Here is a 12,147-nt window from a genome sequence, read left to right as displayed (position 1 = left end):
TTTATATATATTTATAACTTGGTGAGGCGCAGCGTGTTGAGGCGCACTGGGAGGATGGTGGATCCTTCTGCGTAGCTGATCTCTCGTAAAATCCCGTTCCAGCAGGTGTCAGCCTCGTCATATCTGAGGGAAACAAACACATATCACTGTCTGAAGCTCTAATAGCTTCATGAGATAGAAAACAGTCATAAATGCAACTTTAAAGGAGAGGAAAGACATAACATTGGAACTTCATTTTTTATGCCATTTAGACCCTAATAAAGTATATGGTTATGTTTAGAAATTGACCATGGCATAAATTTTGACTTGACTCAACAGGAGAGACACATTAATAATGTTTTAGTTCTGTTTGGGTTTGCCAGTATGATGTGAGAGTGAGTCACTTTGCACATTTATTTATTTTCAAAATGTTATTTTCTATTTTCAAATGTTTTATTTATATATATATATATATATATATATATATATATATATATATATATATATATATATATATATATATATATATATAAAACATTTGGCATTCATTATTAAAATATATTTTTTGTGTTTGTTTTCCTGAAATGTATTTTAGCATGTTAAATAGGTTAAATGGGTTAATAAATATATTTAAATATATAAGTGGTATATGACATATATAATATAGAAAACATACAGAATGCCTATTATAAGCCTAATTTTTTATTTTATTTTTTATTTTAATTTTATATATATTTATATGGGTATATTTGGGTATGCCAGTATGATGTAAGAGTGGGTCACTTTGCACATTTATTTATTTTCAATTTTTTTTTTCTATTTTCAAATTTTTTATTTTTCTATTTTAATTTGATATATATATATATATATATATATATATATATATATATATATATATATATATATATATATATATATATATAACATTTCTGTTATTTGGCATTCATTATTAATATATATTTTTTGTGTTTGTTTGTTTTCCTGAAATGTATTTTAGCATGTTAAATAGATTAAATGGGTTAATAAATATATTTAAATATATAAGTGGTATATGACATATATAATATAGAAAACATACAGAATGCCTATTATAAGCCTAATGTGGTCCTATGTAAACCACCTTATAATGACTCATAGTGTGTATGAAGCAGGTGCAGGGGGTTCTCACCTCCAGATGTCAGTCATCTCTGTTGGGACGTTCTCCTCACTGGTTTCACTGGGCATCATGGCGAAGCCCCCCACAGCGTACAGGAACCCCCCCATAGAGACCAGGTTGAGGGAGCTACGCTCCTGAGGGAACTCTGTGAACTCAGACCACCTGGAGCACAACACCACAATAGGAAGTGATTATGGTGTTTGGCTGCAAAAACATTTCTGTCCATTCATTTCAATGCAAAATTAGAAAACTTCTCACTTGATTTATTACCTCAGAAATGTTTTTTAGGACAACACTATGGTCTCAATCACTAGTAAAAAATCTTCTTCAAGACAAGCTGATGTTAATAGTGTAAATAATGGCCCCATTTAGAAGAAAATAGAAGATAAAGAATCGTATGATTTGGGGCGGGGCTACCTTTGATTGACAGGTCACTAACAAGGCGAGCCGTCACCAGGAGAGAAGCAGAACAATGCGTATCCACGGCAACGTGTCAATAAAGTTATATATCACGTTATATAGATATAAAAAAGGACGTTTAGCGGTTTGGTCTCATAACTTTGACCCTTTCACTGTATTTTCACTTAATGACAGTTTATTTGAACGTTTTGTTCAGTAAATGTCTTGTTCAGTGTCGCTGCTCAGTTTTCTGAGGTCAGTAACCAACATTTAGTTTTTGTTTTTTGCCAACTATATTACCGTTTGATACCACAGCAATACACTGCAAAAAAAGAAAAGTTGGGTGAACTCAAAATTTCAAGGCAACAAACTTCAATAAAATTTTAAGTTGGACAATTAAACTAAATATTTTAAGTTTTTTGTCAACTCAACTGTAAGTTGTACTAACTTACAATTTAACATTGTAATAACTTTTAATCCTTATTTCTGCTAACTTCTGCAATGTGCTGAATTGGCACGATTGTAACGCCGCTTTTGAGTTAGCATTGATACGCTAACGGCTACTCTTGTAGCTGTAACAAGCAGCGCCGCTATCATCAGTTAGCCGCTATCATCAGTTAGCTGCTATCATCAGTTAGCCGCTAGCATCAGTTAGCCACTTGCATCTGTTAGCAGCTAGCATCAGTTAGCCACTAGCATCAGTTAGCCAATAGCATCAGTTAGCCGCTAGCATCAGTTAGCCACTTGCATCTGTTAGCAGCTAGCATCAGTTAGCCACTAGCATCAGTTAGCCGCTATCATCAGTTAGCCGCTATCATCAGTTAGCCACTAGCATCAGTTAGCCGCTAGCATCTGTTAGCAGCGAGCATCAGTTAGCAGCTATCATCAGTTAGCCGCTAGCATCAGTTAGCCACTAGCATCTGTTAGCAGCTAGCATCAGTTAGCAGCTATCATCAGTTAGCCGCTATCATCAGTTAGCCGCTAGCATCAGTTAGCCACTAGCATCTGTTAGCAGCTAGCATCAGCTAGCCGCTATCATCAGTTAGCCGCTAGCATCTGTTAGCCACTAGCATCTGTTAGCCGCTATCATCAGTTAGCCGCTAGCTTTCGCTAATGACCGAATTTCACCGCTTTCCCGCATTTCACAACAAAGAAATAAGAGTTATCAGAACTATTGTCCCTTGTTTTGAACCCCAACTTAAAGATATAAGTAACAACAACTCACCAACTTGTTTTTGAGCAGACAACTGGCTTCCTTTGTTGTGCTAACTTACATTATTGCCCTAAATGTCAATAATTTATATTTCCAAGTTTTACCAACTGAAATCACTGTTTTAGGCCAAAAAATACAAGTTGGCTTTTTTGCAGTGTAAGTGCTGTTTTATGATCTAATGATCTATTATTATTCACGCTCCATGAGTCATTTCACTTCTGTGTACAGGTGCTTCACCTCATAGGGATTTAGTGGGTTATATAAAAAGAAGAACCTGGTCTCACAGAAATCCGTGGAATAGCCACGGAATCGCACAAATTTCCGTGAAACTGACACGGATTTTGCTACAATGCAAGTTAATGACAGTCATATCCCGTGGCTATTCCATGGATATTTGTTCCTATTGGTTTGTTCCAAGTCACGTGACTTTCAAGGTCCCGTCGGTCAGAACAAAAAACATGGCGGACAGTTCTCTCATTTTTAGAGAAAAAATTAATATTTTGACTTTCTGCATAAAAATGGATTTTGATCACATTTCTAGCAAGAAATATATGTTTTATTTTCTAAATATTCACTCAGTGAATGTACATAATCACTTTGTGGTGAAGATCTCGCCAGAAAAATATGACTGTCATTAACTTGCATTGTAGCGAAATCCGTGTCAGTTTCACAGAAATTTGAGCGATCCGTGGCTATTCCACGGATTTTGAGTTGAGCGAAATCTGTGGCTATTTCACGGATTTCTGTGAGACCAGGTTGAAAAAGAAAGAAGTTGTCTCACGTGTTGGTTGCGATGTCGTAGACCTCCACGGAGCTGGTGAGGCCGGAGTCTGTGACCCCCGTCACCACGAAGATCTTCTCCTGGTGGACGGTGATACCAAACAGGGAGCGGGCCGTCTTCATAGGAGCCAGGTCCTTCCACTCAAACTTAGTGGGGTTGTAGACACACACTCTCCTCATGCACTTCCTGCAGAAAACATTCAGCACAGTGTGTTAACCCTCTGGGTTTTGATCCTGTTTTTTGCCCTTCATGTACCACATAAAATTTTTTTTACTATACCCATATTTGGTATCCAATTTTCTGTACTTTATCAACATATTGAGTTGAAAAGTTATACAATTTACTATAATAAAAACCACACATATGCTCAATGAACTGGAACTTGAAAATGTAAACCTAGGATCAGTGGCGGTTCTAGACCAATTTTACTGTGGGGGCCAATGAGGGGCCAGTGTTTAATCAGAGGGGCACATTAGCACATGAAAGAATGGCAAAGATGATATTTAAGCATTCAAAATCTTTGAATGTCTTGAAAAAGACACAAAATGACCAAAAAAGACACAAAATGACCAAAAAAAAAAATACACAAAATAACAAAAACAGACACAAAAAAAGAAACATAAATGACACCAATGACAAAAAAAGACACAAAATGACCAAAAAAGACACAAAATAACTAAAAATGACACAACAACAGACACAAAATTACCAAAAAAAGACACAAAAAAGACACAAATGTCCAAAAAAGACACAAAATGACTTACAAAGACATGTAAAGACATGAAAAGGATTCAAAAATGGACAAAATAGCCCCATAAGACTCCATAGAGTTAAACTATTATACAATGTACACATTCTGGGTTTCTTTTGTGTACAATGAGATAATAGAAATATTGTTTGAACAAAAAAAAAGTTAGAATTGTTTCATTGTTCATTGTTATAAATTGATCATTTTATTATTAATTTGACACAGGGGCCACAGCAGGGGCCAAAGGCTTCTTTACAGGGGCAGTGGCCCCTGGAGGCCCCTGTGTAGAACCGCCACTGCATAGGATACAAATATAGACATATAAAAAAAGTAAGTTAAATATCATAAAACTAATTAATTGTAATAATATAAAAAAGTCCCATAAAACATGGATATTTATAGGCTTTTTCTCCTATAAGAGAGCTACACCAACGTTCAAATATTCCTGTACTATCAAATTGAAATTATCATATCTTTGGTTTTACATGAGCTAGGAACGTCAAACAAAAACTGGGAGAAAGTTTCACGTCTGTACTTTGAGTGAAGTTGATAGCAGCGCTCCATGTGATCTACTTTTTTTGTTAAACGTCACATGATCTGATCAGGACGCCACCATCATAGACCCCAGAGGGTTAATGGGTTTCCCTACTGATTTTATATCCAGTTAAAATGTTGTTGTTTTTTCAATTTCTATGGAAAAAACAACCCAGAAGATGTGGTAAACTTGGTGTACAGTTTTAAATGAAGGGTAGATTGGATAGATTGGGGTCTTCACCTACAAAATGTCCCTGAAAGAGATACGTAAGAACCAGGGAGAGACTCAAAAAGGCCACAAAGAAACATAAAACAGCTACAAAGAGACTCAAAAATGACAACAGAGAAAAAAACTACAAAGAGACACAAAATGCCTGCACTGCAAAATAGTAAAATATGCTGAAAATGACGCCTGACTGATTTGATTACATTACAAAAATAAAATGTCCCCTCGATAGAATAGCTGTCTCATTTTTTCTGCTTTTCTGACTAATTTTTTCCTGTTTTTGTGACAATTTTTTTTTTCCTTTTCTAACTTTTTCTCTGTTTTTCAGACTCTTTTTTTCCAGTTTTTTTATTAAATCTAGAAATAAGCATGTTGAACACTTAAAATAAGAAATTAACTCTTAAAACAAGATAAATTATCTAACACTTCTAAATCAAAAGTTGTTTTTTTTATCTTGGTAAGAAACAAATAATCATCAGGTCACTCTGCTCGGGCCAGTTCATCACTGCTGGCAGCTTTAATTTATCTTGTTTTAAGAGTTAATTTATTATTTCAAGCGTTCAACATGCTTATTTCTAGATTTAATAATCTTAATTTAAGAAATCTTGTCAAGGTAAATTATCTGTCCATGCAGCAAGATCATTTCCCTCAGATTTACTGTTTTATCTGGTTTTTAGACTAAACACCTTTTTTGCAGTGTCCTGACTTGTTTAGTTCTTAAATGTCACACTTTTGAAAAATGAAAAATGGGTGTTAGAGCAACATGACAAATCTCTCAGAACTACATATTTCATGCTGTACAGGTATTCTAAATGGACCCACAGTGTTAAAAAATACAATCCTGAGGTGTAATGAAATGATAAAGTATCATGCAGGTTATAGATGCCACCTACTTGCTTTCAGACTTCCCTCCAACGACGTAGACCAGACCGTTGTGTGAAACAGTCCCATGACCGTACACCTGATAAGGTAAAGGGTCAGACTCTCCCCATTTAAATGATCTGTGTACACAAACAGAGGATACATCATCATCAATTAACTCTGGATGATAACAGTGGATCTGCATATTCATACAGCAACAATTCTGCAAAAAATATAGATCTTGAGCTGCACTGCAAAAACTGAAACCTAAGTAAGATTAAATATCTTAGATTAAGGGGATATATGCTTATTATTATTTGTCTGATAAGATAGTTCTTCTTAGTCGGCATCTTTTATGTTCGACTGTTTCACTTGTTTTAAGTGTTTTGGTCCTTAACCCTTTGATGCACAACATATTTTAACCCCTTCTAATGCACAACATGGGTCAAAAATGACCCGCATTCATTCCCCATGTTATTTACTGCTGCTGTGTGTTTCTGTGCTCTATCTTTGATATCAACTTATTTTATAATTTAATATTCCAAGTATTCTTTAAATATCTTGTTTTTGATAACAACAGATCATTATTTCCATTTTGCTTCTCATACTTCATGAAGAAAAGAAGTTTCTACTAAATACTTAGCCAAGAACGTGGCTTTTTGCAGTGTGAAGACATGTTTGGGTCAAAAGAAAACCATGTATCTCCAAATTTGGTAATTTTTTTCAGATAAACTCAATGGTTAAAGAGATTAAAAATAGCCAGTGTATTACCGAGAGATAATGGTGGTTGGTGCTACTTTGGAGAAGAAAGCAAGTTTATCAACATGGAAGATAGATTACAGGTGCATCACAATAAATTAGAATATCATAGAAAAGTTTTTTATGTCGGTAATTCAAATCAAAAAGGTGAAATAACACATTATATATAGATTAAACCAGTACATTTATTAAAAAAGCATTACAAACGTGACATTTTCTATCAACTGCGACATTTAAAAGCTCCGTACTTACTGTCTGTCATAAATGATGACTGAGTCGAGGGCGTGCTCTCCTTCCTTCAGTTCTCTTCCTCCAACAACAAAGATGGAGTTTTCAGCTTCAGTCAGGCCGAACAGACAGCGAGGGTTAGGCTGGGAGGGCATCCCCAACCACTCTGAGCTGACTGGGTCAAACTGGGACGGAAACAACAACATGTGAGGAATAAAGAGGCACAAGGTGAAGAAACCAAGACACCTGAGCTGTGTTCCCATACCCATACTACCTGTACTTACTATACTTACTCTGCGTAATTAGTAAGTGCGGATAGTGTACTGCGTTTAGGTGTACTCATGGAAGTATGTCATTTTGTGTCTCTTTTGGTCATTTTGTGTCAGTTTTTTGTCATTTTGTCTGTTGTTTGTCATTTTGTGTCTTTTTTGGGTCATTTTGTGTCTTTTGTTTTAGTCATTTTTTGTCTTTTTTTTGTCATTTTGTGTCTTTTTTTTATTCATTTTGTGTCTTGTTTTGGTCATTTTGTGTCTTTTTTTGTCATTTTTGTGTATTTTTTTAGTCATTTTGTGTCTTTTTTTTGTCATTTTGTGTCTTTTTTTAAGTCATTTTGTGTCTTTTTTTGGTCATTTTGTGTCATTTTTTAGTCATTTTGTACCTTTTTTTGTCATCTTGTGTCTTTTTTAGTCCTTTAGTCCAACCTAAATGTGATTTTAATTCTTTTTTTAACTTTCAAAACACTATCATGCTCTATAAAGAATTTTAAATGTTTCAAACGTGAACAAAGGTTGCAAATATAACATATAAGAGGGTTCCATCCAGTTCTATCATTTTATACAACTCCAGAAGATGTGTGCATGGTCTGGATATCTGGACACAGCTCATAACCTACGGGTTGTTTCCACGGTTGACACTCTACCTGTAGGAAGTAAGAGCTGAACTCTTCGTCTTTGTTCTCCTCGTTGTAGAGAAGTCCTCCGACCACAAACACCTGGTTGCCCTTGGTTACCAGGCTGCAGTGGTTTTTGGGGATTTCTTTGGACTCCGAGACCACAAAGCATTCATTTCCTACCGGGTCATAGGCCACAGTCCCCGTGTCACTGATCATAAGTATTAGCTCCAAGTCAAACATCCCAAAGCGAGGGTTGTTGTTGAGAATACCCGGCAGATACCCTTCCTCCTCCTCATCCTCCTCATCCTCCTCCTCCTCATCCTCCTCGCTCCCTTCTCCCCCCTTCGCCTCGTCCCTGCTGGGCTTCTTCGGCTTGGGCAGACGCCCTTTGTGAGCGTCCATGACGAGCTCCAGGTCCTTCTTGATCTCCTGGCTGAAGCGGAGGAACTGGTGGCGCTCCACTTTCTCCTTGAAGTAATCCAGAGGAATGAGGCGGAATCGGACGCAGTGCAGCAGCTCCGGCAGCTCCTGGAGGCGCTTCGTCTGGTCGTGTTTGACCCAGTCCATCAGAGACTCAAACACCTGCTCCTCCCGCTCCACGTTCAGGGCGTCCGACGTGATGATGATGGCCAGCTCGCTGGCGCCCAGCTGCAGGAAGTCCTGGTCCCTGACCACCACCTGGTAGCGCTCGCAGATGAAGTCTCTGGCGGCGAGAGCGAGCCTCGGACAATCCAGCAGCAGCCCCAGCCTGAAGATGGCCAAGCAGTTCCCCAGCACCAGCTTCTCCTGCAGGTAGGTCACGCAGACGGAGAAGATGGACGGGATCTGGTACATGTTAGCCACCATGAAGATATCCTGCACGTTCTGCTCCGTCAGGTTGATGTCCGAGGTGTATAAGTAGCGTAGGATCATCCCCATGACGCCCGGCTCCACGTCTTTCAGGACGATCTCACGCTTCTTGCTCTCCTCCAGGTCCGACAGGAACATGGCCTTGAAGAAGGGGCTGCTGGCGGCCAGAACCAGGCGGTGGCAGGGGAACTTCTTGTCTTGAATCGTGAGGACGCAGTCGACAAACTTGTCATTCTCCAGGAGGTCACACAGTCCGTCCTGCAGAAGGCTCTGCTGGTACATCCGAGGCTGCTCCACCGGGTCTATCGTCATGGCCGCCATTTTCTTCGTGTCTTTGGTTTTTTTGGTGGGCACCCTCTACTCTCTCCCCACAGCGGAGCAGGACTGTCAGCGTGCACGGGGTGCTGCTCAGAAGTCTGTGGGTAGTGTCCTCGGGTTGGTTGGTTGGTTGGTGGCTGCAGCTGTTCCTGGCTGTCAGTCACAGAGAGAGTCAGAGGTATTTATAGAGCGGACCCTCACAAAGCTGAGAATCCATTTTGGTGGAGCACTCAGACCCCCACAAACAGCTGAGTGACTAAGCACAAGGGTGACAGCATGTTAAATCCAGCAGAACAACTCACTGGCTCTCATTACTTATGTGATATTTTCACATTTCTTTTCATGTTGTGTTTGTCTCTGTAATCCAAAACTGACTCTATAGTGAAAGTGAAGTGACTACACTGACCCTGAGCAGTTATTCAAGTACTATATTTAACCCCCTGGAGTCTCCAAAAGCTCCAAATCCAGACTTCTTCACCACATCCAGACTAGAAAACAAAGCAGCGTGGAGCCCTACTGTAAATTTATTAGGGCCTCGGGGCAATCGCACCGAGCACTACTGTTATACTGTGGATTTCTTCTTCTTCCTCTTCCGGACGCAATTTCATCCCGCTACTAGTCCAACAACTTGAAGAGTTGCAGGACAAATTATATATCAAAATGTGCGGTTTGATCGGGATCGGTGTGCTATTACTTTTCTCTACAGAACTAAATTTTTTCGCGACGTAAGTCCCAAAAAACTGCCCAAAATTTTGCATTGAAATGAATGGGACGGCCGAAAAAAAAATGAGCGAAAAAAAACAATAATTGGAGATTTTTAAACGTCTACTTCTCCGGCATAATTTCACCTAGAGACTCCATTTAAACTTTAAACAGTAGACACAAGTCTTGTGTATCGGTGTATTAATCCACGTTTCGATAGGTCATATAGTTTTTTATCAATCCCTGTTCAATGACCATGATAATTTTTTGAGAAATTCTGAGATTATAATGGGTGTGTATTGCACGGAATGTTCGTGTCACAGTGTGTGACATCATCGCCAGAGTGTAGAGGGAGAGAAAAAACTGTCAAAAAATTAATTTGAAAACTGCGCTCCAGGCCACAAATTCCACTCTACAGAAATAATTTATACATAGAAACGTAGGAAAATTTGTCTTCTCCCTCACAATCCTCTGGTAAAGCTGTCAGAGTTATAGTTTGGGCGTAGGACGCACAGATGCGCCACCAACACCACCAACAGCCTCATTGGCTCCCATATTAAAAACCCAGGAAGATTTCTGAAAAAGGGAGATGTAACAGTTTTTTAGATTGCTCTAACAAAGCTATTTTTTCATTTTTCTTAAAAAAAACCATATGTAGACGTTCAGGAAGAACTCAGGACGCTCAAAGTGAAGTCGGATCAATGATAGGTATTATGGTTTTGCCAAAAATGCTTTCTGTTCGAGGCCAGAAATTCCAGTCTGTCCACCTCTGCTGTCACTGAGCCAGAACAGGTGGCAGTTAATTCTGTTGATTGCTTTGATCTGATTGCCTTTGATCTTTGATGTGATTACAGTTTCAGATACACACACACACACACACGCACACACACACACTTTGAGGTTAAAGGGCATAGGTTGCTGTATAAATAAATACTTGAAAAGGAATGATTGGTGTAGGTGTGCTCCTTGTATATTATATAGTATCATAACATTACTAGTATTAATTGTTATAAATCTCTGAAGAATCTCATCATAGTGTACACACACCGGCAGTAGCCCCCGTGGCCCTTTCAGAATTTCCCCAGAGGAAATTTTCTAGTGTAAATATGTAACTGTATTTTGTGTTTGCTGCCTCTTGGCCAGGGCTCCCTTAAAGAAAAAGAGGTTCTTAATCTCAATGGGATATTTCCTGGTTAAATAAAGGTTAAATAAAGGTTAAATAAAAAATGAATTAATTAAAAACTGTCTTTTTCACTTGTGCACTGTTATGGTACAACAACCCCCAACAACTTCCAAAAAAAAGAATGATAAAATTTCTTCGGATTATGTTTATTTAGTCTATTTTAACACAAAAAATCAGTCCAAACATTTTTTTTCCCTAACTGGCATCATAATGCGTACCATAGAGGGTTAAGCATTTCTCTCTGGACTCTCCTTTGAAGGAGGTGAAGCTTTATCTGTGTCTAGAGCTCCGAAGTGACAAAATCCGACCGTCGGTGAATCAAGGTTATAATAGTTTGGGATTTTTAATTAGTTTTAGTTTTAATTTCGTTGTCAGTTTTTGTTTTCAAATTCAGTTAGTTTTAATGAGTTTTTAGAGTGAGTTTGCTAGTTTTAATTGGTTTAATTTTTTTTGGAAAATGCTTAGTTTTAGTTTAGTTTTTATTAGTTGTAGTTGTTTTGTAATGGGGTATTTGTTGGCTGCCAGATTCAATAAGGTCACAATAAATGTTTCCTTTATTTCCTTTGTCTGATCCATCTCAGCCCCAATAAGTTTATTAAGTCATAAAACCAGATAGATGAAATAGATTTCATATCAACCAAAAAGGTTTTACGGATGAAAAAAGTTGACGAAGATGAAAACTAAGGACATTTCACTATAATTTTAGTTAGTTTTGTTACCACAAAATACAGTTTCAGTTAGTTATCTTAAAAAAAAAAAATCTTGTTTTTATTTTTATTTCAGTTAACAAAAATGTTTTTTCAATTCTAGTTTTCACTATTTCATTAACTATAAGCTTGCAGTGAACCTCCATGTTTGGATTGTGTGCTTGTGTGATCAAACTGGGCCATCTGGTGGTGATAAATGATAATGTCCTACTCTTAAAAAAACAACACTTAATGCAGTCTTAAGTAACTTATAAAAGCATCACCATCATTTTAAACAAAATACATTTTCATAATGTTTTATTTTTTGCGTTTCCACTCAAACCACGCAAACAACAATAATATACCTTCCTCTGTCTCCTCTCCGTACTGCAACAAAACAAACTTTTTTGGATGAAACAAAACTTTATTCCAAGTCAAACATTTGAAATGAACAACCTCTGACTGAAACGTGGAGAAAAGTAGTCACAATGTGCATAAACGTTCTCCCTCTGCTGCTGCTCTGAAGACACACAGCAGGTTTTAGTGACAGGAAGGAGAAGAGAGAGACACATTCCCTGCAGGGACTTTAATCTGAGCCCAGCGGTCTGGATCATGTCAAAGGAAGGTGGAGGG

At 37.9% G+C, this 12,147-nt stretch overlaps 1 protein-coding gene across 1 annotated transcript; it reads right to left on the bottom strand.

The window, feature by feature from the left end:
- On the bottom strand, positions 1–8,946 carry LOC131980593 (kelch-like protein 40a). Its single transcript, XM_059344848.1, has 6 exons — positions 7,804–8,946; positions 6,909–7,069; positions 5,930–6,037; positions 3,529–3,714; positions 1,148–1,297; positions 1–123 (listed from the first exon to the last, which is right to left on the bottom strand). The coding sequence occupies exons 1-6, from the start codon at positions 8,944–8,946 to the stop codon at positions 12–14; spliced, it is 1,860 nt and encodes a 619-aa protein (XP_059200831.1). The 3' UTR covers positions 1–11.
- Positions 8,947–12,147: the final 3,201 nt, after the last annotated feature.

The sequence above is a fragment of the Centropristis striata genome, chromosome 11, assembly GCF_030273125.1.
Source record: "Centropristis striata isolate RG_2023a ecotype Rhode Island chromosome 11, C.striata_1.0, whole genome shotgun sequence".
NCBI lineage: Eukaryota > Metazoa > Chordata > Actinopteri > Perciformes > Serranidae > Centropristis > Centropristis striata.
The sequence above is the reverse complement of the archived record's forward strand: the minus strand, read 5'-3'. Positions and strand labels throughout refer to the sequence as shown.

Excerpts from the sequence above, each read along its gene's own strand:
- LOC131980593 (XM_059344848.1), bottom strand. The coding sequence starts at position 8,946 with ATGGCGGCCATGACGATAGACCCGGTGGAGCAGCCTCGGATGTACCAG. Across the intron at positions 6,038-6,908 it reads GTCATCATTTATGACAGACA|ATCATTTAAATGGGGAGAGT; the intron begins GTAAGTACGGAG and ends TTGTGTACACAG. Across the intron at positions 1,298-3,528 it reads TACGACATCGCAACCAACAC|GTGGTCTGAGTTCACAGAGT; the intron begins GTGAGACAACTT and ends GTTGTGCTCCAG.